We start from the raw sequence: 22,443 nt of genomic DNA, 5'->3' as shown, positions 1-22,443 counted from the left end.
ATGCCACTTGAGATTGGGTTATCTAACCAGTAACGAGGTATTATGCCTCCAACGCAGCCCCGCAGCCAAATCATATTGTTTGCCCTAGTTGGAGAATTAACTCAACTTGTGGGCCCCACCGTGAAACCAGTTCTCGGAACCGCACACAAAATACCGATATCCCACTCACTCTGGTCCCTTCTCTAGCAAGTTTCCAGAGCCAAACGTTCAGTGCTAATACTAACTACCGGGCAAGCCCCAGTCACTGGTCACTAAACCCTTGGCAGGTGCCGCCTATACTTCCACACGCCCAACCCCCGTCCCGGAACTTGCGTCATGGCGCTCGTGCGCTCTGTCCCCGGATGCACTTTTATATCCGGATTCTTAGAGCGGACTCAGAGCTCCACGGTTCCCTACGCGGTTAGCACATGCGCGACGCCTCTGCTCCCTGTTCTTCCACTTCCACTAGCTTCCACCGTCCGGGAAGCCGCCGCCACCGCCGCCGAGGAGTCAGGAAGTTCAAGATGGCCGCCGCCGAGACTCTGTCGCTGCGGGAACAGCCCGAGTGAGTAGTCTCTGTGAGCTGTGCGGAAGGCCGGAGCCCAGGAGACTGCCGAGTGGGAAACGGCGGAGACCTGCACGGGCTGGCGGGAAAGTTCAGGCCTAACGGCGAGAGCCAAACTTTGCCTTTCCCCGCGCGATACGTTGTTGGGCGGGAGGCGTAGGGGGCGGGCGGGCGGCCTTCGAGCTTCGCTTTCCCGGAGGCCACGGCTGTTGGGTCGGAGGCGGCCGCGGCCTGCCGCGCGTCGTTGCCCTGGGAGGCGTACGCGCGAGCGGCCTCTACAGGTCCCGTGCGCGAGGCGGCTGCCGCGACCGTGCGGTCGCGCCTTCGTATTCCTCCCGCAGGGACCGAGCGGAGCTCCTTGGCTGCAGCACTGAGCGGCATCGGTGTTGGCACCCGAGAAGCAGTGGCGGCAGGGAGGCAACCGATAATACTTTTCTTCTGCATGCAGTAACCTGCCGTTGTCCTGCTGCTGGTGTCAGTTTTCGGACCTGAAAGTAGGGAGGAGGGGATGCTAGGACCACCTCTTTGAATATCCCAGACCTATATAATAGCGGGGTGCTTCGTTTCCTCACCCCTGTGCTCTTAATCCAGCATCACTCGATATATTTTTCCCCCTCTGCCTAGTGGCAGCTTATTTGCCAACTTGCAAACTTGAGGCAAAGTAAGATCAAGTCCTTGGTTTTGAGGCCTGACGTTTTTGGCCTGAGTTTATAGGGCTTCTTGGGAGTATGAGTGGAAGAAATAGTAGCTCCTTCCAAACCCAAGTGCTTTATGTCTGTAATTAAGGTAATGTAAGAATCGATGCGGCCGAGTGAAAATATAACTTGTATGTGCTGCAAAGTCTGATCTTTGCTTAAAAGCAGCATTTTGTTCCTCTGTTCGTGTTTGGAAAATTCAAACAAGAACCTAAAAGAAAATGGATTTTAAAAGAGTGTTCATATAGCGACCGTTTTGTGCATCAGCATTAGCTTGCCTTTTTTTTTTTTTTTTTTTTTTTTTAAACCCATCTTAGGAGAGAGGTAGATATAGTCTCCCAGCAACTAGAGACTGAGAGGAGAAATTTTTACTACCGGGCAGCCCAACACGTCATTGCTGTGCATCCAGTTTTGGACTCCTCAGTCATTTGCTTTACTCAGAATTACACTGAGTTTTTCATTAAGGGCTTTTGAAAGCTGCTTTATTATCTTTACAATTTTGACTTAGAGCAATTGGGTTGTAAGTTTTACCTAGACTTTGCCTCTTTGTTTCTCATTGAGTTCACAGTGTGGCAGAGTTACAGTATTTATGTCATAGTAAAAATGTTATACAGCTGTTTTTTCTAGCAATCTCTTTAACGTTCTTTAGTATTATGTCCATTTGTTTGATTTGAGGGACCATTCAGATTCATTTTGACGAGTGCTTGAGCCATATTTTCTATGCATATTCAAATACTCGTCTTAGTATTTATTTAGGCCCCTGCAATATGAATGCCACTGAAATAAACCTTGATTCCACGTCCCTTCCGCACAGAACTCTTGGTATAACTGGAGTATTCTGTAAGTGTCCCACTTATTTTAAAATGTTTGACAAAGAAAATAAATTTAGTATGAAAGCAAGCACTGTGTGTGCTGCTCATAGTGAATTCTGGGATGTAATATCTACACAGTTCTTTAGAGGACACTGAGTAGTTTACAGTTGTATGGACTCTATTCAAAGTGGAACGTTTGAGAAGAAATAAATATGAAAAACAGCTTTTAAATTCCCTGAAGGCTTTTTAATGACTTTTACGTTTGTCCGTCTCTTTAGCTTCGCCTCTTTGGTGGTTTTAAACATTTAAGTTTTTATCTGCATTCACTTATTTGCACTTACCAAGTACTAGGTACTATTCAAAGCACCGAACGGCTATCTTATCGTTATAATGACCCTTTGGAAGTGGATACAGTTGTTTCCTATATTTTACAGATGATGAGACTAAAGCACAGAGAAATTAAGTGTACTTAGCCAGCCAGGGTCACACTAAGTGATAGACCCAAGATTTAAACCCAGGAAGTCTGATTCTAGAGACCTGTTCCTAACTGTTTTACTATCTGGTCACCCACTATACATTGTGGTTCCTTTTTAAAATATCCTTTAGGGTTTGAAATCATTTTTATTTACTTCCATTGTTCCCAAAAGGTCCATTTTTTTTATGTGACAGTTCTAAATCTTTGAAGCTTAATTTTTCACACCCGATTTGGAAAAGGAGGGGCAGAGGAGTTCATTTTAAGACTACTTGGTCTTTTGAATCATTCTTATTTTTTATGTCTATGTGAATACTGTGTTAAAGTAGTTTAGCTTATCAGAGAAGCAGGCTTAAATTACTTTCTTTGTAAAGAAGTAATGGCATTCACTTTGCTCTCCATTCTCTGTTTCCAAAACATTAATTGAATGCCTCCCAAATAAGATGTCATTAGGAGCATTCTTATGAAAAAATTTGAAAGAAGAAATTAAAATAACACTGGTGGTTTGTAATTAGTCTTTATTTTAAACTTTATTTTAAAGTTGTTTCATTGCTGTTTTCTTTGTGTCAGATGCCTAGAGACCCTTGTTTGAAGGATGAAACTTGTACATTGCATTTAACAAAATAAATGAATAAATACTGTTAAACACCCCTATAGTCTTCACTTCAAATTCGCTTTGTTTCCAAATAATGTGATTTGAAGGATGTTTCTCAGTTCTCAATGAGTATGACAAATAATTGTAGATCGTGTTGGTTTAAACATACACCTGCTAAATGTGTAGTGTTAGGTTGCAAAATGTAAATTTACATTTGTGGGAGTTATATGCCTGTATTTATTATAAATATAAACTATGCAAAAAGACTGAGATTTATCAAGGTACCTTTCCCTAAAGTTTTAGAAAAAAGTTGTTGATAATGAACCTAAATTAGCTGCCTTAGCACAAGCTTGTTATATGCAATATGCCTTTGCTTCATTGAGTTCAGGTTTTCCTGATGTACCTAATCAGACTTCAATTGGTATATTCTATGGAATTTGCATTGATAGAGCCAACTGAGGAGGGTGTAAATGTCTGCTAACCCTAATGTAGGAGAACTCTAGAATTAAGGTTGAATTGACTTAGTAGGCCCTAAGGTGCTTGTAGCATTTTTATCAGTAAGGTAGTCATTTCTTGAGGTTAACAGTCACTAAGATACATTAGAAACAAGGATCACTCATGGGAGTAACTCTTAAGTGACGTTGGGCATCACAGTGATTCTGATTCTCAGAAGCTTTAGGAGCTAGGTTTCCTTTTGAAGGAAATTACTTCCTTTGTGGGTAAACTCCTAAGAATTTTGATTTGAAACTCCTTGGAGACTTGTAACTTGTAGAAGAAAGCATTAGAAAAGTGTTCAAAGGGTAGATTTTTCCTGGGTAGGGAGCTGATTAAATTTTATATTATTTTGAGTTATTGCATTCGCCAGATAGGTGTGTGCACTGTGTGAGGCACTGGAGATCTGACTGAGCAAAACCAAATTGTTTCCTGTTAAGAGGTAAGAGTATAGTATAGCAACTATAAACCCAACTGTAATCTCATGAATACAGTTTTTATGTGTTATTCTATACAAATTATTTCATTGACACAACAAATTACTTACTGAATACCTGCTTACTATAGGTTAGACAATTTACTAGGTCTTAGTGCAGTGAACTACACAGATTAAAAATCTGCTCTCATAAGACTTGTGTTATGATAGGCAAAGACAAAAATTTGATTGCAGTTACTTTAGAGAAAAAAATAGGAAGGGAATATGTGTGTGGTATAGTGAGGGTTGTGATTTAAATGAATTGGTGAGGAAAACTTGACTGAGAAAGTACTTTGAGCAAAGGCCTGAGTTCAGCAAAGGAACCAGCAATGTATGCATCTGGGGAAAGCATTCCAGGTGGAGAAACAGCAAGTACAAGTACCAGGGCCCTGAGGTAGGGGTGTACCTGTTGTTCAAGGTGAGTGGTGTGGCTGAATGACTGAAGCATGGTGAGTGTGGGACAAAAGTAGGATCAAAGTGTTGGGAAGGTTGGGCAGATAGTGTAGGGCTTTGTAAACAATTTTGGTTTTTACTCTGAATAAAATATGAAGCAATAATCAAGTTTCACACAGAGTAGGGATAGGATCTGACATTTTAAAATCCATCTTCAGTCAATTGGAAGAGCTCTTGACTCTCTTGGAATGTAATACTAGCCTTCTCACTAGCTTGATGTATGTGCGACTGAAGGCAAGACCATTAAACTTCCTTGAAACTTAAAATCTCTGTCGTGGAGACTGAGACAGTATTTCTTCAGTGCTTTGTGTGGTAGCCTTTTACATACAAACTCAACATTCTTAGCATCAGCTCTGACAGCTCCACAGTGTCCTAGTGAGTAAGTAGATTTATCCAGTCTCTAAAGAATAATAATCTCTTACTTTGGGGGCCCTAGGTTTGTTCTAGGCACTGTTATGAGCCTTGATAACATCTGTTAATCCATGCAATCCTCAGCTTACTTTGAGGTAGGGAATATTTTCTCCCGTTTTGTAGATGAGGTGGCTGCAGACCAGAGAGAACTTAAAATTTGCCTAATGCACAACTAGTAAGCATTCGGACCAGGATTTGAACTCAGTCTGGCTTTGGAGACTGGCTTCCTAAGACACATTAGAGGATATTTAGATAGTTTTGAGTTTCAGGTTGTTGACTAGAATTTTGTACTTTGGGCACTGAGATTTTATATACCTAAAAATCATTCGCAACCTTTAAACAGGTTCTCCATACCTGTCTCCATACCATGAATTAGCCTAATTCAGTTTTCCTCAAATTTGCCCCCTAGAAGTCAAGTTTCAAGAAAAAAGACCTATGCTCCCACTTCCTAGGTTGTGCGATGGGAGATTTCAGGGGAAGGGATGTGGTTACCTGTATGAGGGTATAGTCTGTATAAGGAACAAAGTTAATTCTTTGTATCTTCTACTTAAGTTCGTGATTTCCCCCTACCCATAATAGAACCATGTTGTTTTTAACATAAAGATGTTACACTTTCTTTTTCCAAGTCTTTGAGAAAATTTGACGATCCAGAGAACGCTGCTATATTTATTCTTTTTTCTCATACCCCATTAGAGAGAAGTCAGATCAAACTAAAACCTCTCAGCTGGAAGGTACAGCTTTTTCTGCAGCTCTCTTCAGCACTTTCTCCTTTCTCACATTCCACAGTACCAAAATGGAGATTGGCAATCTGACAAAAATTTAAAGTTCTTGCCATGCGGTAGTTATATGTTCTTCATGTTCTCCACATCCCTTCATTGTTGTCAACTAGTAACTTTCCAAGCCTACTCCGGTGTGTCCCCTCCCTCCTCTAGCCTTTTCAAGTTTACTAAAGACTGAGACCTAGCTGGAGGACCAGACTTGCCTCCCAACTCCTCTGTAATAGCAGTGTCCTTACAGACCACCTATCCAGCAACCTAATCTTGCAGTTCCTGGGCCTCTGACCCCAATTAGCCTCTAACTATCTCAGCCACTCATTCCCAGAATCTTGTGCAGTATCTCTTTATCTCCTGGAATTGGTCCATGGAGATCTTAACCACTAGACCAGTTACTTCATGAGTTTTGATGCCCTGGCAACACTGATCTGCTTCTGGTTTGCTATTCATAACTGTGCCTTTTGTCACCTTTTTTTCTATCGAAAATACTCTTTTCCCTTGTTAATTTATTATTATTTAGGACTATGTTACTCAACTTTTATTTTATAATCCATGTACCTTCTCAGTAAACATTCCTTCTCCTTTCAAAGTCCTTGCTTAACACATAGCTTGGGTTTTTCTTTGATCTCCTTGACCATTTTCAAAGTGGTTTTGGGTGATCCCTCAGTGTTCCCATAATGCCCTTATTTATGTTTTTATCATTGCCTTCTTGCAGTGTTTCATGTGACTTTCTTTTCCATTGGCCTGTTATTTCCTTGAGAGTGGGAGATATGGTCTTGTACATCTTTGTTTTCCTGCTACTTTTTCTAATGCCTACATTGTGTAGTGATTTTTAAAAAAATCAAATTCCTTCATTTTTTGGCATGATAATTTTTCTAAAAGTACAGCAGTACATAACTTGAAGGATTTGGACAAAATAATCCATATCTTCCTACAAAAATAGTGTTTTGTTCTGAATCCAGATGACTTAGTGTTTTGATGTTTGTCTCATATTCTGGGGTGTGATGTTTTACTATGGAGTGATTTTAAAGGGGAAAGGTAATTAATGCCATTGTAGCCTGTGTTTAACCTGGGATTAACAATAGCAGGGATTTAGCAAAATAACTTAGCATCATAAACTAAGCATAGCCCAGGCATTTAAACACAAAAGCTACCCCCTTGATGTAATTAAATGTTTTTTTGCATGGTACCTATCAACATGAGCATATTTTGGGAAACTAATCTTTCATTTGAAATTTAAAGAGATTAAATAGCCCAGTGAACTAATATTAGTTGAACCATAGGCTGTTGCTGATATTGGACTGTTGTTCACCTGCAGAAGACCCTTTGATGTCTTTCAGTCTAATACCACATGGTTGCTCATTGGGTACCACAGACTGAAAGTATAGTTCTCAATTTAAAGTGGAGAAAGAGGGGCGCCTGGGTGGCGCAGTCGGTTAAGCGTCCGACTTCAGCCAGGTCACGATCTCGCGGTCCATGAGTTCGAGCCCCGCGTCAGGCTCTGGGCTGATGGCTCGGAGCCTGGAGCCTGTTTCCGATTCTGTGTCTCCCTCTCTCTCTGCCCCTCCCCCGTTCATGCTCTGTCTTTCTCTGTCCCAAAAATAAATAAATAACGTTGAAAAAAAAAATTTAATAAATAAAAAATAAATAAAGTGGAGAAAGAGATTAGTCTCCCAATGTATGTCAGTGTTTTATGGAAAAAAAAAAAATGGGAGGGGGATGCCTTTGGTGTTAAATCTGTGTGAAAAATTCTGGTTTAAAAACAAGTTACCGAGTGTTTAAATCAATATTAACGTTTTACTGTACCTGTTTTGGATTTTCTTTTTCTATTCAGTGTAATTATTTATCTTCTGTCATTGTGTATTTCTTCTATGTATTTTAGTGCAACCATTAGAAATAAAGCTAAACCACTATTTAAGTCAGTTTTGCCATGTATTTTGAAATGTCTGAAGCTGTTCTGAAAATATTTCAGTGACTAACTTCATGTATTACATTGAGATGTATTTATCATTATTTTGTTGTGATCAAATCTTGATAAATGATAGGATTTTGAAATGTGTTTGATACATTTATAGGATAGAAGATGCTGATAATTCCGAGAAGAGTGTAAATGAAGAAAATGGGGAAGTATCAGAAGACCAATCTCAAAATAAGCACAGTCGTCACAAAAAAAAGAAGCATAAACACAGAAGTAAACATAAGAAACATAAACATTCCTCAGAAGAAGATAAGGATAAAAAACATAAACATAAGCATAAACATAAGAAACACAAAAGAAAAGAGGTCATTGATGCCTCTGACAAAGAAGGTATGTCTCCAGCAAAAAGAACTAAACTTGATGATTTAGCTTTGCTGGAAGACTTGGAAAAACAGAGAGCCTTGATTAAAGCTGAACTTGATAATGAGTTAATGGAAGGAAAGGTCCAATCTGGGATGGGGCTCATATTGCAAGGTTATGAGTCTGGCTCTGAAGAAGAGGGGGAGATTCATGAAAAGGCAAGAAATGGAAATAGGTCTAGTACCAGATCTTCAAGTACAAAGGGGAAACTCGAACTTATGGACAATAAAAATAGTACAAAAAAGCGAAGTAAAAGCAGATCCAAAGAACGGACTAGACATAGGTCTGATAAAAAGAAAAGTAAGGGAGGTGTTGAAATAGTTAAAGAAAAGACAACTAGGAGCAAATCAAAGGAGAGGAAAAAGTCCAAAAGTCCATCCAAAAGAAGTAAGTCTCAAGATCAAGCAAGGAAATCAAAATCCCCTACCCTTAGAAGGCGATCTCAAGAGAAAATTGGAAAGGCCAGATCTCCTACTGATGACAAGGTTAAAACCGAAGACAAAAGTAGGTCAAAAGATAGGAAAAAATCCCCGATTATAAATGAAAGTAGAAGTCGTGATCGAGGCAAAAAATCCAGATCCCCAGTTGATTTAAGAGGTAAATCCAAAGACAGAAGATCACGATCCAAAGAGAGAAAATCAAAACGGTCTGAAACAGATAAAGAAAAGAAGCCAATTAAATCTCCCTCTAAGGATGCTTCTTCTGGGAAAGAAAACAGGTCACCCAGTAGAAGACCTGGTCGAAGTCCTAAAAGAAGAAGTTTGTCTCCAAAACAGCGTGATAAATCAAGGAGAAGTAGATCTCCACTCCTAAATGATAGGAGGTCTAAGCAGAGCAAATCACCTTCTCGAACTCTGTCTCCTGGTAGAAGAGCCAAGAGCCGATCCTTGGAAAGAAAACGAAGAGAACCAGAAAGGAGACGACTTTCTTCTCCAAGGTAACTTTTGTTTTCAAAATGTTAATGCTTTCTGCCAATACATCAGATTTTAAAAAGGAGAAACTAGAATTTGTGAACAATAAAAAAAAAAGTGGTGGTGTTAATATACTTTTAACATAGATCCTGCCCACTAACTATATTAACATTTGTACTTTTGTCAGCAAATATCTTGACTATGGGATTTAAAAATATCGAACTGTTGAATTGAATTATATATTAAAAATATTGAATTGAAATGTTGACAATCAGGTTTTTTTCAAGTTCTTAATTTAGTACCTAATTTGCAGAATCACTCCTTTAAATCCAAATAATTTGGCTGATAAATCTATGTGTACCCATTTATGGGAATTTCTAGAGCAAGGATTATGACTTCATTGGACAGTATAGGCTTAAGATTTTAACTTTAAAAAAGGAGGTATCAATTTAAGGCTTGTGATGTATCCATTCTCTTGAGTTGGCATAATTTTGAGTTCTGACAATGTAAATTGGAACTACCAAATTTTTTGGCCCCCAAAATAAAATTAAATTCAAAGTGGACATTTTTTTTGTTACTAATTCATATACTTATAATCTCAATGTTTAAATAATAGTACCTTTTAATTTTAAGAATAGTGTAAGAAATGATTTTATTTTCTTAATAATAATGAAAGTAATTCATTTTTGCGTAATACTTTTGGCCCATCATATTTTTTCTCATAAATTCTCATGATTCTCTCTCCTTATAAAGTAGAGTAACTCTTATACTCCATTTGTAAATGAGAAAAAAGATTGCAAGATTATCTAACTTACCTAGGATCATAGACCTAATAGGTAATTTAGGCACATGAAAGATTTTGGAAGAGGGGTTGGGGGTTGTTTAGTCTAAACTACTTCAGAAACATTTTTAGTGTCTTTATATTTAATAAGCAGGTGAAATTATCAGCAAAGTTTAGCTTAAAAGAATGTTGGCTTATACAATGTGAAGATATAAATTCCTAGCCATTTACTCTGTGTGAGTATACATACAAGCTGACCTTGAAGTGTAAATGGTTCTCTGAAAAATTTTAAGAATGCTGTTTTCAAAATGCTGTATATTAGGAAATACTCTTGATTTTTCTAAATGACACTGTAATTAAATGGCCCCCTTCTTTCTTTAGCTTTCTAAGTTGAGACGGTTGTTAGTGTTGCTGATTATGTCTTCTAAAGTGTTTCCAAATGATTCTTGTCTCTTTCAATTTTCTTTCCATTTGAAAAGGAAATTCTGAGCAGTTTATTAAGGACTAGAGTTGAATATTTGAAACAAAATTTTGTTTTAATTACAGAAAAGATACTAAAAGAGAAATTCGGATAAGGCAGAAACCTGTAAATTCTCTCCCTTTCCATCCTTTCTGCAGTACCAGTCACAAGAATGTCCTTCTAGCCCTTTTTTTTTTATGCACATAGAATTCTATGAATGTTCTTTCTTACAAAAATGGAGTCTTCCTATTCACGTGAACAGTGATTTTTTTCATGAAACATTTTTGTGACAATAAAGATCTTTTAAGTCTTTATATAACAGCACCATATTTCACAGTATAGATATATCATAATGCAGTTGACCCTGGAACAACACAGAGGTTAGGGGGGCCAGTCCCCCACACAGTCAGAAATGTGCATATAACATTTGACTCTCCCAAAATTTATTACTAGTAGCCTACTGCTAACTGGAAGCCTTATCAATAAAACTTAGTCAATTGGCATATTTTGTATGTTGTATGTATTGTATACTGTATTCTTAAAGTAAGTTAGAGGTAAAATCATAAGGATGAGTAAATATATTTACAGTACTGTAAAAAATCTACGTGTAAGTGGACCTATGCAGTTCAAACCCATGTTCAAGGATCACCTCTAATCATCCCCCTTTTTCAGATGAAAATTTTGGTTGTTGTCAGTTTTTCATGATTGTATGCTACTATGTCCGTTGTTTACGTGTGAAGGTTCTTTGTAGAATAGATTCATAGAAATGGAATTGCAAAGTCTAAGGTAATGTACATTTGCATTTTAGAAAGTTACTGCCAAATGTCTTTCCGGGAAAGTTACACCAATATGTGTTTCCATGACTAGATAGGCTGTCCTTTTCTCTAAATCCTTACTTATATTTCCTCTGTTTAAAGGTTAACATTGATTGTAAGATGCTATTATATGTAATATATTAAAAAGAAGACTCTATGTTGGAGAATGTCAAAATTTAGAAACAGTCTTCAAACTAAGGAAGTGGAATACTGTTACTCACTTAGGCAAGTTTTATTTGAGTTGTGTATCTGGAATTAGAATCAGTGACTTTAATAATGTGAATAGCCATCATAATTCTTCAGATTGTGAGATGACAGGAAGTATACCATTTTTACTGTGTGCCTACCACAACACCAAAATGTCATTGTGATTTTCTGGATTTAAGTTTTAAAAAACCTGTTAATATTTGTTTACCGTCTTCATGTTTAGTACACCCTTTCTTAAGATGTTCTTTATGTGCAAAACAAATTCATTAATTAGATGTGTTTTTCTATAACTTGGATTTGGTCCCCTTAAGAACACGACCTCGAGATGATATCCTCAGTAGACGTGAAAGATCAAAAGATGCCAGCCCCATCAATAGGTGGTCTCCAACCCGAAGAAGAGCAAGTAGATCTCCCATTAGAAGGCGGTCTCGTTCCCCACTCAGACGAAGTAGGTCACCCAGGAGAAGAAGCAGGTCTCCTCGGAGAAGGTAAAATAGTGTTACATATGTTGTCCTTTTGATTCATTAAACTGTATGCTTCTGAAGCCTCATATTAGCTCAGTTGGTAGGTTTTCTTAGAGACCGTTTTTCTCTGAAAAATTGTAGCTGTGATCCCATATAGTTTCCTTTTTCCCAACATGTGATATTTCACATACACTGATTTTTCTTTAATATAGCTTTTTTTCAAATTTAAGTAAATCAGTGTTCATTAAAAACTCATTCTTTTAAAAGGGAAGAATTTTTTTCCCCTACTCAAGATAAATACTACATGAGCTGTGCTTACTGCTTTTTTGTTTTGTTTTGTTTTTTTTGAACAGGATAGATCATAAGGTAAAAAAAAGCCGAGTTTCTGGTCATACAATTTCATTTCTCTGTTTTTCTATTAACTTGTATTTGGTCCCCTTAGAATGTGACTTCAAGATGATAACCTCAGTAGATGTGAAAGACAATCTCAGCAAACACTTATTTAATTCACTGTAGTAGAAACCATTTTATGTGATGCACATGTAGTGAGTTGGTTAATCAAAATGTTGGTTTATAAAGCACAAATCATTTTTAAAATATATGCATTAAATATTTTAACTCAAACATAAGTAGACTTCCATTTGCCAATTTTTAATGTTTTTAAAAGATAGCATACCAAAGGCTTATATTGCAATCAGTGGATAGATCTTTACATTATCTGAGTATTTTTGTATACTAGATTCCTTGAAGTAGAAGTGCTTTGCCCAAGGTTGTGTATGTTAAAATTTTTAGAAATTATTATCATATTATCTATTGATTTCTTATTCTGGACAATTACTGTTTTTTTTTTTTGTTTTTTTTTCCAACGTTTTTTATTTATTTTTGGGACAGAGAGAGACAGAGCATGAACGGGGGAGGGGCAGAGAGAGAGGGAGACACAGAATCGGAAACAGGCTCCAGGCTCCGAGCCATCAGCCCAGAGCCTGACGCGGGGCTCGAACTCACTGACCGCGAGATCGTGACCTGGCTGAAGTCGGACGCTTAACCGACTGCGCCACCCAGGCGCCCCGACAATTACTGTTTTTTAATCCCCCCCCCCCCCCCACACACACACACACTTTTCTACCCAATTGTACCATATTTCCCTGTGCTTCCAGTTATAATCATTATGATCATGTGCATATTGCTCATTGCTGAGCAGACGGGAGAAGGGGCAAGAAAAGACCTTCCTTCTAAAGCTTCTAGCTTTTGAGCTCCAAACTGATGAATAGGCCTGCTTAAACAGTTATTGTAGGAATTGTTTTCCCTTTTCTGTCATCTTGGCAGTCTCTCTTATTTTGTGATTCTCTTTCCTGTATCCAGCATCTTCATATTTTATTTCCTTGCTTTGTTAATGCCTTTACAATAGTTTCCTGCGAAAAGTACATGAAAAGGACATTTTGGGGGACCTTTGTCTCTTTAAAAAAAGAAAAGGCTTTTGTCTTCACTGCTGATTTGTTAAGGAATAGAATTCCAAGTTGAAATCATTTTTTCCCTTAAGAATTTTGAAATTGTTATTCCACTAACTTCTAGTTTCCAGTAGTTTTCTGGTCACTAAATAGACCCTTTATTTAAATTTACTTACTTAAGTTTACTTTTTGAGAGAAAGTGCAAGGACAAAGAAAGGTTCTACGCTGTATGGAACCTGACTGGGGGCTCTAACCAAACAGATCATGACTTGAGCTGAAGTCTGACACTTAACCCACCATTGAGCCACCCAGGTGCTCCCTAAATAGGCTTTAAAGCAGGAAGATTATGGCTACCTATTCTGGGAAATTTTCTTTGTTTGCTTTTTTGCCCATTGTTTTCTTCATTCCTGCATTGGATCTTCTGTATTGTTCCACTCATTCCCCCTCTATGCACACTCATCTTTTATGTTTGTCCTTTTGTTCTGCTTTTAGTGTAAATTTTCTTGTTGTGCCTTCTTACCTTTCTATATTTTTTCCTGTGCTCATATATATTTATTTTTATTTCCAAGATTTGTTGGCTGTTTAATTTTTTTTCTGCCATTTTAACTTGTTTTATAGAAATAGCATCTCCTACATCAAAGATTATAATGAGTTTGCTTTGTGGAGTTTTGTTCTTAATGATTTTCTTTTCTTATACTTTCTTTCTTCCCAGAATCCTTTTGCTGCTCATTTACCTTTATCATTTGAGGACTTTATTCAAACAGCTGGATCCTATTCTCATTTAAAACTTAGCCACTGAGAAAGCTGAATGGAAACTTTCGTCCATTCTGAGAATGTAGAATTTGTGGCTTCATTGTGATCTCTTTAGCATATCCTTGACTATAGCTCTTTTGGGTTAGCAGTTTCCCAGAATCCTCTCGTCTGCTGGAGAATGTAGACATGGCTGCCAGTAGAGTTCTGGTTCTTCATAATGTAGACTTCCCCTAATCCTTCCATTTTCAGTACTGTGCCTCCCTGCTACCTTGGGTCAGTTTTGATAACAACCTCACCTCTATAAAATTTAAGTATTTTGCCAGAATGTTGAAGGGGAATGGTTGGCATTTTCTGCTGAGTCAGGAAGGAGGCAGAATATACAGAAGCCAGCTATTCCTAAAGGCTTTCAACCAGTTTTTATTTAGCTTTTACCTACAGGATATGGTGTCTCCAATGCTTGAGGCTTTCTTTCTGGAGTTCTGTGGCATGGATTTACTTGTTTCTTATATATCTTGTCTGTTCCTGTCAGACTTATGTTTAGATTTGATCTGTTACTACTCTTTTTGTCCAGTGTGCACATCAAGATTTTGTTGACATCTCTGTTGTCCTAATAGCTCTTCACATTCTTTAGTTGTTCCCTTCATGTCATTTTTAGTAAGATTTCTTAAGAAATATGACATAAGCCTGGTAGTCAGATGTGACATTAACAGGCAGTTTGCCAGTTCTCTGTAGACTTAGCAGCCTTTTCTGTTTGGAATTCTACAGCATCTTTCCAACATAAACTTTACCTTTAATGCTTGAACCACAGTATCAGTTTTTGTTTAACATGAGGCAAGACCTTCAGGCACTTATAAAGCTGTCTGAGGGCCCTGTTAATTAGACTTAGAATTTTTGTCATGTTTGTATTTTCTGTGCCTTATTAATGGTGATATTTTTTAAATCTCATTTATTGAAACATATTTACATAAAGTAAATAAATTCACCCTTGTTGGTGTAGTTATGTGAGTTTTGACAAACGCATAGTCACATAATCACCATAATCAAGAATATTTCCATCACCCCCAAAGTTCTTTTTGTGTCCTTTTGCAGTCCAATAAGAACAGTAACTGTGTTTTAGTTGTCTTCAGTTAAGCTGATTACCCCAATCTTGTGTGTTATTTCACTTTAAATTTTTAATTAACCCCTTTTTAAAAGATTTTATTTTTAGAACAGTTGTAGGTTCACAGCAAAATTGAGCTTTTGAAAAGTACAGAAAGTTCCTGTATACTCCTGCCCAACACACCCACAGCTTTCCCACCTTTAATTGACCTTTAAAGTGTGTGTGTGTGTGTGTGTGTGTGTGTGTGTGTGTGTATGTATGTGTATTTATTTATTTATTTATTTTCCCCCTAACCCAACCAAATAGGGACAGAGGTCGAAGGAGCAGGTCACGCTTGAGAAGGCGGTCTCGATCACGGGGTGGTCGTAGACGTAGGAGCAGAAGCAAAGTAAAAGAAGATAAATTTAAAGGAAGTCTTTCTGAAGGAATGAAAGTTGAACAAGAATCTTCATCTGATGATAAGTAAGAATGGAATTTCCCATAATTTCCTTTTTTCAATTTAGACAAGTACTATTTGACCTGGAAGTCTTTACTTTTCCACCTGGATATAGCAAGCGAATCCATTCATTAGGTCCTGAATTGAAAAGTTAATCTTTTGTGTATATTTTATAGGTTATGTGGCAGAGGTCATGGTTTTCTGAATTTAGAGGCTTCAGTTTTCTCTGGAATGAACATTGGGCTATCAATTTATCATGAGCCTTCCCTTCATTTTTATTAGAGACAACAGATATATTAGATAGTTCTACTACCAATCTTGATTACCAGTTTTGCAGTGGTGTGTATGTGCGGGTGTATACTAATATTTAAACTTTTCACTTTGTGTAAAATGATACCTACTTTGCAGTTGAGGCTATCTGGTGGTAGATATGCCTGTTACCATGTGGAAAATGCAAAAACATTTCATTGTCTAACAGAGAATTTTTTTTTTTTAATGCGAATTTAGTTGTGTAGATGGAACATCTCAAAAAATGAGACTAATCTAGAGCAATAGTTCTTAGCTGGGGGTAATCTGCTTCTCCGGGGACATTTTGGCAATATCTAAAGGTATTTTGATTGTCATCTTGTGGCTAGAGACCAGAGATACTGTTCAATATCTGCCAGGGCATAGGACAATGCCCTCTTCCATAATGAAGAATTGTTAAAATGTCAGTAGTGCTGAGGTCAAGAAAGAGCTTAGGTGATATGAAAGTTAATGAAGGTTAAGTGAACATCCTGATAACCTTGAGAATGCATTTTGCTTACTTGTTTGCAGTGAACATTCAGCAGATCATAGAAAAGCCTATACTGGGAGGGATTGCAAAGATTGTGGAGTTTTTTTGGGAGGAAATTGGGAACAGTCAGGGCAGTGTCTGGGGGTAGAGCCACATTCCCCTTCAGAGTGTATGTGGATATTTACGTGTGCATTTTTGATAGGGAAAAGATCCATAGCTTTCCAAGGATCTGCAGCTTTCTGTGACCCAGAAAAGGTATTAGTTTGCTTATGTGTCTCACCCTCTTGTTCTATAAAGATTAAAACAGGCTAGTAAATGAAATGACTTTAGCAATACCAAGGTCATGGAAGAGCCGGGAGTGACTTTTTTGAACTTAGGGATCTTTCATTTGTTCCCTAGTTTGGTGCCATGAAACAAGTGAGGAGAAAAATGAGACATAGAAGGTTAAATTACTTGCTTGGTTTCCAAACCAGGCAACTAAGAGAGTTTAGAAACAGAATAGAGTAGGATGGCTTAAGACTTTGGTGCAATTAGCTGATCACTTACGTTTTCCAGCTCTTACTTTTAATTTATGTAACAGTTACTATTTGTGAGTCTCTAAGGATTTTTGAAGTTAATTATGTGTATATATGTGTAAATTTTTTTTTAAGCCTTGAAGACTTTGATGTAGAGGAAGAAGATGAAGAAGCCCTAATAGAACAGAGAAGAATACAGAGGCAGGCAATTGTTCAGGTGTGTGATATTAGTGAAACTTTGAGCAGTCCTTCTGAAATAATTACTCTTTTAGTAAAAACAGTTTTTATTTATAAAGAAGTGATGGTAACAGCAATTGAGTAAACCTTTAAGAAGTGTTATGTGTAAAATTATCTTTGTGAGATTTGAAAAGATGATAGTTTCTTAATAAAATTGAAATGGTTGCCTTGTTTTGTTATAGAGAGCATTCTGACAAAAACCTTTTATAAGACATAAAATTTGAAATTTGCTTTTTTAAAAAAAAAAATTTAAAGTTTACATATTTGTTTTGAGAGAGAGAGCATGGCGGGGGGGGGGGGGAGCAAAGAGAGAGAGAATCACAACATAGGGCTCAAACTCAAAAACTGAGATCATGACCTGAGCCAAAATCAAGAGTCAGACGCTTAACCACCTGAGCCACCCAGGCGCCCTTCTTTTTTGTTTGTTTTTTAAGAAAACCCTCATAAGTGAGTATAGAATAAATTGGAAGAATTTCAGTTAGAAGGAAGAATTTCTCTATGTGGGGGCGGAGAACTATTTTAAGGTCTAAAAAAAATGGTAAATTTCTAATGCAAATGTGATTGTTTACATGGAACATCTCAAAAATAAGTTTGAGTCGTTTAGAGCTAGGTGATTAAGAAAGTGGGGTGGGGAAAGGGTGTTATACATAGGTCTTTATATGGTCATTTAATGATTTGGTTACCTGCCTTGGAAGATTGTCAGTTATGCCTCGGCCATCCTGACTTAAAGCCATGGCCACTAGATGCTTTGTGGACGGCAGTCCCTGTAAAGTGTAAAGTTTTCCCCTAATGGAAGGTGAGCAATGAAGTTGAGAATGCATTCTGGAAGAAGTAAAAAATGTTCAGGTGCTATAAGAACATCAGACAAAAGGAAAGGACAGTCATACTAGCTCACTTACACATATGTAGCAAATCATAAACCATGTACTGGTATGTCAGAGCAAAGGAAAGAACTTGAATCATCAGAAGATGTAGGGCAAAACTGGAATTCCAGAGAACCTTTTCTGGGGCACTGATGAAATTGTTGTTATTAAACTGATATCCCTAAAGACTTGGTTGAATCTTTTTTTGTTCTTGCCCAGGTCCACAATCCCTTATCTCCATCCCTTGGGGCCAGATGTGCTTCAGAACTCAGAACTATTTGAATTTTAGAAAGGTAATATGGTGCATCTATGTATATTATTTAGCCCCATCAGTGGGCTCTAGGAGCAGCACCCCGTTATCAAACACAGTAGTATTTCTGCAGTGAGGCATATTCTGTTCACACTGGGGGAGATAAAAATAAGACTACAAATAGCATCACATCTGTTCATGTCAGGTTTTGTCACCTAATGAATGTGCACCGGACATAGAAAATCTCTTTCAGAGTTGTGTGGATTTTGGAATTCTATGTAAGGGATTGTGGATCTGATTCAGTGAAGGCATCAATACTCTTTAAAAAATTTTTAACATTATTTAACACTCTTTTCAGTGCAATACCTCTTTAGCAAATATGCATCAGATTTTATGAAAATAATATGTTGTATTGTTGTTACAGAAATATAAATATCTTGCTGAAGATAGCAATATGTCTGTGCCATCTGAACCCAGCAGCCCCCAGAGCAGTACCTGTACGCGGTCACCTTCTCCAGATGACATTCTAGAAAGGGTAGCTGCTGATGTTAAAGAGTATGAACGGGAAAATGTTGATACATTTGAGGCTTCAGTAAAAGCCAAGCATAATCTAATGACAGTTGAACAGAATAATGGTAAGTTAGATTTTTGTTTTGATCATGCTTTTCTCTGAATTTTTAGCTCTGTAAATAATGAAAGAGATTGTTTTGGAATGGGGAAAAGTGAAAGGGATTAGAAATGTTGCCCCTGTTAACCCCTGTTAAATCTTATGGTAATATAGTATTAAATGAGTCCCAGTGAATGTTCTTTATAAATATTTTTTATTAGTTCACATAACCTAAAACAGTATACGGAATCCCACATTGTTCGTTACCTTCTGTTTGGGGCGCCTGGCTGGCTTAGTCAGTAGAGCATGCAACCCTTGATCTCGAGGTCATGTGTTCAAGCCCCATGTTGGGCACAGAGCTTACTTAAAATAAATACATACATACATACATACATACATACATATATTTAAAAAATGTCATTAGCTTCTGTTTTGCTTGCTAGAGTATTCTAAAGCAGATCCCAGCCATGATTTCATTTTGTCTATAAATATTTCATTTTGTATCTCTGCTAGATAAGAACTTTTTTTTAAAAAAACATTACTTAAAAAAATTGATCACTTTTAAATATCTAATGTCTAATTACAGTTGGCTGGTTTGAATCAGAATCCACATAAGATGCCCATACCTCTCTCAATGTCTCAGAGTCTTTAATATTCTCATCCTTTCCTCCTCCCCCCTTTCCATTTACTTGTGAAGATACTGGGGCCATGTGTCCTATAAACTTTTCTTTGCACTCTGATTTTACCATATTCTTGGGCCATTTATCTTATTTCCTCTATCTTCAGTGTTTCTTGAACACTAACGTGTTGGAGACTTGAGCAGATTTAAGTTAACTGTTTTGGCAAGAATACTTCATAAGTAGTGGTGTGCACTTGCATTACATCAGGTGGCGTGTGGTGTGTGTTTGTCCTGTTTTTATTGACCTTGAGATTGTGTGTCCAGTATGAAGTTTACCTTCAGCTGTTCACCTAGCAGTTTCAGTAGCCATTGGTGATCATTACTCAGATCCATTCTTTCATGAGGGGCAGGGGTGGGGGGTTGTGGACACACTCCAAAGTGGTGATTCTTAAATTATAATTCCTTTTGAATTACTACCTGTAATTCCATAAAAGAAAAGGTTTCCATTCTTTGGTTACCGTGAAACATAGTTTGTACAGGAGAGTTGGGATAAATGCTTCATTATTTTCTTTTATTGACTAATTTTTAGCATAGATAGAGTTTGGTACATTAGCAACCTCCAGAGATAACCAGTGAAATTTTGGTAGTTTTTGTCATGTTTTCATGGTTTCGTATCATTATATACTTAAATTCTCTTTCCAACTGAGGTGGGGAAGAGCCTTTTTAAGTTGGTTTCTAATGTCTTTTTGACCCACACCCTACAGGATTGATTGGTAATATATACTTATTAATATTATTCTTTCTAGGACAGGGGTTGGCAAACTGTAAAAGGTCAGATAGAGAATATTTTAGGTTTTCATAATTTAGACTTTTTTTCTCTGTTCCAACTACTGAACTCGGCTGTTGTAGAGCAGAAGCAGCTGTGTTCCTCCCAAAAAAACCTGTGTGGACACCAAAATTTAAATTTTCAATAATTTTCAAACGTCACAAAATATTCTCATGTTTTTCCCCAAAATCTTTGAAAACATAAAAATGGACCATATGAAAATAAGGGGCCAGATTTGCTTCACTGTAGTTTGCAAAATTAGTTTTACCACAGTGTGAGATTTCACAGGCTCACCTTATGGGTATCTTGTCCCAGAACAGAAACAGCTGTTGATCTAAGGAACGCTGGTGCCATATAATAGGAAATTCCATTCAGAGGTCACAGGGCACGTAGGGGTACCCGTTATTCATGGGACTTTTCAGTGGACAAAGCTAGGACATACATACCTTTTTGGAAGGGGGGGGGGTTCGTACTAAAAAAGTGTCAATTCAAATTCGTACTTATATAAGGTTTTTATTAAGTTCTTTGATTTTATATTTCTATTTTAGTGAAAAACTTCTAATAACATTATTTGGGTTATTTTGAAGCTTTTATTTACATACTTATCAGTATGATCAATATTCTTTTTATCCTTGGGATACATTCCAAAGTGTAAAATCACTTGAAATACTTCTTTGTGTGGGTGTACCACTCATTTAATAGATTTAGGTTTATTTTTTTTCTTTTGCTTGTGATTTTTAGGAATTTTCTGTTTTATTATTAAAATGGTCCTTCATATGTGTGTGTATCTGTATCCTATGTATACAAGAACACACAAAGATATATACACTCCTCTATGTGAAAAAAATCTTCATTCCTTTTTATAGCTGTGTACTATTCCAGTGTAATGAATGTGCCAAAGTTTATTCATTGTCTTCTAATGGTAGATGTTTGGGTTGTCTCCAGTTGTTGAGTATTCATTGGACCATTAATTATAATGCGATTGTGCATTGTCATTTTTTTAATGTGTACCACTCTGTCTTTGAGATGATTTTGTAGAAGTGGAGTTGCTGGGTCTAAAGAGTATGGTTGTGCTGTGTTTCCAAATTTTATGCTGTAAGGCTTACACAGTTTTGCCTCTCCCAAGTAATGTCTGAGTTCTTGTTTATCAGGGCTTGTTTTTGTGGGGGTTCTTGTTGGTTTTTTTTTTGTTTTGTTTTGTTTTTTGTTTTTTTTTTTTTTGAGAGAGAGAGCATGCGCATGAGTGAGGGGGGGTAACATTGGCGAGACAGATAATTCCAAGCAGGCTCCACACCAGCAGCGCAGAGCAAGACTCAAATGCTTGAAACTGTGAGATTGTGACCTGAGCTGAAATCAAGAGTCGATTGCTCAACTGACTGAGCTACCCAGCTGCCCCTAGAATTTATTTATTTTTTTTTTTTAAAGTTTATTTTTGGGAGAGGGGAAAGTACAAGCAGGGGAGGGGCAGAGAGAGAGTGAGACCAAGGATCTGAAGCCAGCTGACAGGTACCAATACAGAGCTAGAACTCACAAACCACGAGGTCATAACCTGAACTGAAGTTGGAAGCTTAAGTGACTGTGCCACCCAGGCACTCCTAGAAATAGAATTTTTTGAAGAGGAACTTTGATTTTAATACATAATTATTATTTACCTATTAGCATATTAATTTAACTAACATTGGAGAAAGTACTGATAATTAGGTGTTTCAACTTTCTGAAATGAATCTTTTTAGTAAAGAATGGATGGCCTTATATATGTTAAGTGTTAAAGTAACTTTTGGATGGGTATTAATGAAAAACTCGTGCAAGAGGAAAGAAACTGAATTGTTAGTGATTTTACATTGATGACTGATTTGTGTTTTAATTTGTATCCCTTCATTTTTCAAATATTACTGTTCATTTCCATTTAGGTTCATCTCAGAAGAAGCTGTTGGCACCTGATATGTTTACCGAATCTGATGATATGTTTGCTGCCTATTTTGATGTAAGTAATTTTACTTATGTAACTTTAAATGAAATGTATAAGCGTTGTATATATAGAGAGAGAGAGTAATAGATAAAGCAAATATATGCTAACATTTGGACAGTCTGATTGAAGGTTATCTGGAAACTCTCTGTACTAATGTTGCAACATTTCTCGAAGTCTGAAATTAGGTCAATATTTTAAAAACAAGTATAGCAGAACAGTTTGGGAGGTTCAGAAAAGTTAAACACCAAATGACTTAAATGTGTAGTTATTTTTCTCAAGCAACATTTTCTTGGATTTAAAAGTGTGTGTGTGTGTGTGTGTGTGTGTGTGTGTGTGTGTGTGTGTGTG

The 22,443-nt window shown here is 37.2% G+C and overlaps 1 protein-coding gene across 6 annotated transcripts in view; it reads left to right on the top strand.

The window, feature by feature from the left end:
* The first annotated feature begins 328 nt into the window (after positions 1 to 328).
* PRPF4B (pre-mRNA processing factor 4B) overlaps positions 329 to 22,443 on the top strand; it is a 37,138-nt gene continuing 15,023 nt past the window's right edge. For all 6 annotated transcript variants that reach the window (XM_049654903.1, XM_049654900.1, XM_049654901.1 and 3 more), the window contains exons 1-7: positions 329 to 544; positions 7,798 to 8,997; positions 11,546 to 11,722; positions 15,305 to 15,460; positions 16,860 to 16,941; positions 18,499 to 18,709; positions 22,037 to 22,110. In XM_049654903.1, coding sequence (XP_049510860.1) covers positions 408 to 544; positions 7,798 to 8,997; positions 11,546 to 11,722; positions 15,305 to 15,460; positions 16,860 to 16,941; positions 18,499 to 18,709; positions 22,037 to 22,110 — 2,037 coding nt within the window. In that variant the 5' untranslated portion in view covers positions 329 to 407. The remainder of the gene's footprint in view (positions 545 to 7,797; positions 8,998 to 11,545; positions 11,723 to 15,304; positions 15,461 to 16,859; positions 16,942 to 18,498; positions 18,710 to 22,036; positions 22,111 to 22,443) is intronic.

Source organism: Panthera uncia, assembly GCF_023721935.1.
Source record: "Panthera uncia isolate 11264 chromosome B2 unlocalized genomic scaffold, Puncia_PCG_1.0 HiC_scaffold_25, whole genome shotgun sequence".
Lineage (NCBI taxonomy): Eukaryota > Metazoa > Chordata > Mammalia > Carnivora > Felidae > Panthera > Panthera uncia.
The sequence above is the reverse complement of the archived record's forward strand: the minus strand, read 5'-3'. Positions and strand labels throughout refer to the sequence as shown.